The sequence below is a fragment of the Tachyglossus aculeatus genome, chromosome 20 (genome assembly GCF_015852505.1).
Source record: "Tachyglossus aculeatus isolate mTacAcu1 chromosome 20, mTacAcu1.pri, whole genome shotgun sequence".
NCBI lineage: Eukaryota > Metazoa > Chordata > Mammalia > Monotremata > Tachyglossidae > Tachyglossus > Tachyglossus aculeatus.
This window is the reverse complement of record NC_052085.1, coordinates 171,738-177,737: the sequence shown is the minus strand read 5'-3', so window position 1 is coordinate 177,737 and position 6,000 is coordinate 171,738. Positions and strand designations below refer to the sequence as shown.

The following is a 6,000-nucleotide window of genomic DNA, read 5'->3' as shown; positions in this document are numbered from 1 at the left end:
TTGGCTAGGGACCGTCTCTCTATGTTGCCAACTGGGACTTCCCAAGCGCTTAGTCTTCCCTTCCCTGCAGCACCTGTGTATATGTATATATATTTGTACATATTTATTACTCTATTTATTTATTTATTTATTTTACTTGTCCATATCTATCCTATTTATTTTATTAGTATGTTTGGTTGTGTTCTCCGTCTCCCCCTTTCAGACTGCGAGCCCACTGTTGGGTAGGGACTGTCCCTATATGTTGCCAATTTGTACTTCCCAAGCGCTTAGTACAGTGCTCTGCACATAGTAAGCGCTCAATAAATACGATTGATTGACTAGTCCAGTGCTCTGCACACAGTAAGCGCTCAATCGATACGATTGATTGATCGATTGATTGGCAGGGGCCTCAGCTGGGGCTTTGTCCGCGGGCCTCAGCGAGGCCGCAACGGCCGCCCGCCGCGCGCGCGCGCGCGCGCCGAGGCCCGGTGACGTCACAGCGGCCAACGTTCCAGCGCGAGCGCATGCGCGCTGGGGGCGGGGCCGCGCTCGAGGCGCTCCAAGTAGCCGCAGCTCCGCGCGGCGCCATTTTGGCAGGGTCGCTGGTGGCCGAGGCGGCCGGGCCGGGCCGCCCAGCCAGGCACCGGGAGGAGCCGCCATGTTGCGCGGGAACCTGAAGCAAGTGCGCATCGAGAAGAACCCGGCCCGCCTCAGGGCCTTGGAGGCGGCGGCCGCGGCGGCCGCGGCGGCGGTGGTGGCGGCCGCGGCGGCCGGCGGCGATGGGGAGACCACGACCGCGACGGCGACGACGACGGCGGCCGCCATGGCGCTGACCGTGAAGGCCGAGCCGGCGTCTCCCCCGCCCCCCGCGGCGGCCCCCGAGGAGCGCCCGGAGGAGGAGGCCGCCGCGGTGACCGTGGCGGCGGCGGCGCCGGCGCCGGCCCCACCGCCGGTCCCGGTCCCGGTCCCGGTCCCGGGCTTCACCATCGACATCAAGAGCTTCCTGAAGCCCGGCGAGAAGACCTACACCCAGCGCTGCCGCCTCTTCGTGGGGAACCTGCCCACCGACATCACCGAGGAGGACTTCAAGCGCCTCTTCGAGCGCTACGGGGAGCCCAGCGAGGTCTTCATCAACCGGGACCGCGGCTTCGGCTTCATCCGCCTGGTGAGCCCGCCCCCGGGGCCGACCGGCCGGAGATCCCGGGAGATTCGAGGAGCGGCGTGGCTCCGTGAGGAGGATGATGGTGGCGGCGGCATTCGTCAAGCGCTTACTATGTGCAAACCGCTGTTCTAAGCGCTGGGGGGGATACAAGGTCTCCCCCTTTTAGACAGTGAGCCCACTGTTGGGTAGGGACCGTCTCTATATGTTGCCAATTTGGACTTCCCAAGCGCTTAGTACAGTGCTCTGCACATAGTAAGCGCTCAGTAAGTACGATTGATTGATTGATCAAGTTGTCCCACCTGGGGCTCACAGTCTTCACCCCCATTTTACAGATGAGGTCGCCGAGGCTCAGTGAAGTGACTTGCCCAAGGTCACGCAACAGACATGTGGAGGAGTCGGGATTCGAACCCACGACCCCTGACTCCAAAGCCCGGGCTCTTTCCACTGAGCCACGCTGCTTCTCTTCTCAGTGGAAAAGAGCCCGGGCTTTGGAGCCAGAGGTCGTGGGTTCGAAGCCCGGCCCCGCCGATTGTCGGCTGGGTGACTTTGGGCAAGTCGCTTCACTTCTCTGGGCCTCAGCGACCTCGTCTGTAAAATGGGGCTTAAGGCTGTGAGCCCCCCCGTGGGACAACCTGATCGCCTTGTGACCTCCCCGGCGCTTAGAACAGTGCTTTGCACATAGTAAGCGCTTAATAGATACCATTATTATTATTATTCGTCTAGCGGTGGTTGGGCGGCCGAGCGGGGGTCGGCCGGGGGTCCGGCGGAGGCGGGGCGAGGGCTGGCGCGGCCCCCTGCCCTCCCCCCCGCCGCCCGGACGCTTCCAGAAATTTCTGGGTACGAACAAAGGCGAGGGCCCGGGCCGCCCCCTCTAATCACAATAATTTAGACTGTGAGCCCACTGTTGGGTAGGGACTGTCTGTATATATTGCCAATTTGTACTTCCCAAGCGCTTAGTACAGTGCTCTGCTCATAGTAATCGCTCAGTAAATACGATTGATGGTGATGATGATAATAATGATGGTATTTGTTAAGCCCTTACTATGTGCAAATTGCTGTTCTAGCCGCCGTGAGCCCACTGTTGGGTAGGGACTGTCTCTCTATGTTGCCAGCTTGGACTTCCCAAGCGCTTAGTACAGGGCTCTGCACACAGTAAGCGCTCAATAAATACGATTGATTGATTGATGGGGGGGATACAGGGTGATCAGGTTGTCCCACGTGGGGCTCACAGTCATCCTCTAGTCATCCCTTCTAGACTGTGAGCCCACTGTTGGGTAGGGACCGTCTCTCTACGTTGCCAGCTTGGACTTCCCAAGCGCTTAGTACAGGGCTCTGCACACAGTAAGTGCTCAATAAATGCGATTGATTGTGGGGGGGGGATACAGGGTGATCAGGTTGTCCCACACGTGGGGCTCACAGTCATCCTCTAGTCATCCCTTCTAGACTGTGAGCCCACTGTTGGGTAGGGACTGTCTCTCTATGTTGCCACCTTGGACTTCCCAAGCGCTTAGTCCAGTGCTCTGCACACAGTAAGCGCTCAATAAATACGATTGATTGATTGATGGGGGGGGATACAGGGTGATCGGGTTGTCCCACGTGGGGCTCACAGTCATCCTCTAGTCATCCTTTCTAGACTGTGAGCCCACTGTTGGGTAGGGACTGTCTCTCTATGTTGCCAGCTTGTACTTCCCAAGGGCTTAGTACAGGGCTCTGCACACAGTAAGCGTTCAATAAATATGATTGATTGATTGATGGGGGGGATACAGGGTGATCGGGTTGTCCCACGTGGGGCTCACAGTCATCCTCTAGTCATTCCTTCTAGACTGTGAGCCCACTGTTGGGTAGGGACTGTCTCTATATGTTGCCAACTTGTACTTCCCAAGCGCTTAGTACAGGGCTCTGCACACGGTAAGCACTCAATAAATACGATTGATTGATTGATTGATGGGGGGGGATACAGGGTGATCGGGTTGTCCCACGTGGGGCTCACAGTCATCCTCTAGTCATCCCTTCTAGACTGTGAGCCCACTGTTGGGTAGGGACTGTCTCTCTATGTTGCCAGCTTGTACTTCCCAAGGGCTTAGTACAGGGCTCTGCACACAGTAAGCGTTCAATAAATGCGATTGATTGATGGGGGGGATACAGGGTGATCGGGTTGTCCCACGTGGGGCTCACAGTCATCCTCTAGTCATCCCTTCTAGACTGTGAGCCCACTGTTGGGTAGGGACTGTCTCTATATGTTGCCGACTTGGACTTCCCAAGCGCTTAGTCCAGGGCTCTGCACACAGTAAGTGATCAATAAATACGATTGATTGATGGGGGGGGGTGATACAGGGTGATCAGGTTGTCCAACGTGGGGCTCACAGTCATCCCCTAGTCATCCCTTCTAGACTGTGAGCCCACTGTTGGGTAGGGACCGGCTCTATATGTTGCCAGCTTGGACTTCCCAAGCGCTTAGTACAGGGCTCTGAACACAGTAAGCGCTTAATAAATACGATTGATTGAACCTCCCCATTTTACAGATGAGGTAACTGAGGCTCCGAGAAGTTAAGCGACTTGCCCAAAGTCACACGGGAGGCATGTGGTGGAGCCGGGTTTCGAACCCATGACCTCTGGTTACAAAGCCCTTGCCCTTTCCACTGAGCCACGCTGCTTCTCTGCACTGTAGACTGTGTGTCCGTTGTTGTGTAGGGACCACCTCTATATGTTGCCAACTTGTACTTCCCAAGCGCTTAGTACAGTGCTCTGCACATAGTAAGCGCTCAATCAATATGATTATCTCTCTCTCCCCCTTGTCCCCCTCTCCATCCCCCCGTCTTACCTCCTTCCCTCCTTCCCTTCCCCACAGCACCTGTATATATGTATATATGTTTGTACATATTTATTACTCTATTTTACTTGTACATATCTATTCTATTTTATTTTGTTAATACGTTTGGTTTTGTTCTCTGTCTCCCCCTTCTAGACTGTGAGCCCACTGTTGGGTAGGGACTGTCTCTATATGTTGCCAACTTGGTCTCCCCAAATGCTTAATACAGGGCTCTGAACACAGTAAGCGCTCAGTAAATACGATTGATTGATTGAAGTACAGTTCAGCAGCAGAGACAAACCTTACCCAACAACGGGCTCACAGTCTAGAAGGGGGGAACCAGACATCCATTCATCCATCCATTCAGTCGTACGTATTGATCGCTTACTGTGTGCAGAGCACTGTACTAAGCGTTTGGAAAGTACAGTTCAGCAGCAGAGACAAACCTTACCCAACAATGGGGTCACAGTCTTGAAGGGGGGAAGCAGGCATACATCCGTCCATCGGTGTTCGAGAACCGCAGGCAAGCCCGGGCCCGTCCGGGGGAACCTCGGCATTGGGAACTCCGCGGTTTTCATTCCTAGATGGTGAGCGCCACCGGAGAGGTCCCAAGTAGGAAAAGAAAGTGACTCTGGGGCGTAACTCCGGCCCCCAGAATTGGATGAACAATGGAAACGGGCCGCACCTATTAAAAACGGAATACCGCGCCAATAGATCCACTTTCTATGGCTTTGGTGTCATCCTGCTGGAGAACGCTTGGCGAAGGGCAGGGGTTTGTCATGGGAGCGGCCGTTCCCAGTGAGAAGACGATTGGAGTGGTGGTAGAACTTGGCTATACCCTCAAACCAGTTTGCGGTTCATGGTCATGAAAGTTTTACCACAGGAATTATAAAAGGCAAATATCTATTCCCCTCAGAACCGATCTTGATCGGTGGCAGAACATGGACAGGTTTTAGAAACGTGGATATTAGACACACGGAGTAAATATCAGTCACAGACCGTTAGATGACAAAGTAATAGGTTTTTTTAAGCAAACAAGATATTTGTTGGCCCACATACCGTAGTTCTTTCCAGTAGGAGTCAAATTATGGAAAGGAAGCCATTGAATTTATCAGAAAGTGAAAGTTGGCCCCTGGTGGTGTCATTATAATGAACTCTATTTCATTAAGAATTCCATAGCCAAATAGAAACGTTGTGATCTCTCCGTTTATAATATAGTGTTTGTGGGAAAATGGAGAATACAGTCTGTGAACTGGATTCTGGTTTTCTTATTCATTCAATCGTATTTATTGAGCGCTTACTGTGTGCAGAGCACTGTGTGAGGGCTCAGTAGCTGTAATTTGGGGCCGAGCGCCAAGCACGGTAGCTGTAGCGTAATCACATCTCAGTCAGCCCCTGCCCAAGGTGGGGCTCAGAAAGGGGGTGAGAGAACAGGTTTCTAATCCCCAATGTATAGATAAGTTAGGTGGTCTGCCCTAGGTCATTCAGCAGATAAGTGGCCTGAGCTGGGAGTTGAGTGTCCCGACTCCCAGTCCTGGGCTCTTTACACCAGGCCATGCTGCTTTCCAAACTGCAAGCAGTAAAAACGGTTCATGTTAAAGTGTGCTCTATACTCAGTTACAGGGCCGAGTCCCTGAAATCTGTGCTAGTGACTTTACAAATGTAGTCAGTATAATTCCAAATGATATTCGTGGTGATGGTATTTGTTGAGGGCCAGCCGAGTGCAATGAGCTTAGTAAGTGCTTGTGAGGACTGTAAAAATACAGAAAGGAGACTTGGGTTCTAGTACTGTCCCTGCCTTTAGGGGCTGTGCCTCCAGGGATGAAACTTTCTGACCAAGAAGCTTTGTCCGATTTGTTTATATTCTGTCTGCCTTAGTGCTTGGTGCATAGTAGGTGTTTCACAAATAATACCAAACATCACTAATTCAGTCAGAGAGCAGCCTAGGGCACTTCTTGATGTGTACGGGAGTTCTGAAAAATAGTTGGCCAGTGTGGCCAGCAAAGACAGGAGCAGCTACCCTCTGGGTCTTGTTGCTGCAGCACAACAT

General features: G+C 53.2%; 1 protein-coding gene across 7 annotated transcripts in view; it reads left to right on the top strand.

Moving 5' to 3' along the window:
- Positions 1-569: 569 nt before the first annotated feature.
- PSPC1 (paraspeckle component 1) overlaps positions 570-6,000 on the top strand; it is an 85,097-nt gene continuing 79,666 nt past the window's right edge. For all 7 annotated transcript variants that reach the window (XR_005455218.1, XM_038761966.1, XM_038761968.1 and 4 more), the window contains exon 1: positions 570-1,144. Coding sequence is in view for 6 of the 7 variants with exons in the window: in XM_038761966.1 (XP_038617894.1) it covers positions 638-1,144 (507 nt within the window). In the remaining variant the exon portion in view is untranslated. The remainder of the gene's footprint in view (positions 1,145-6,000) is intronic.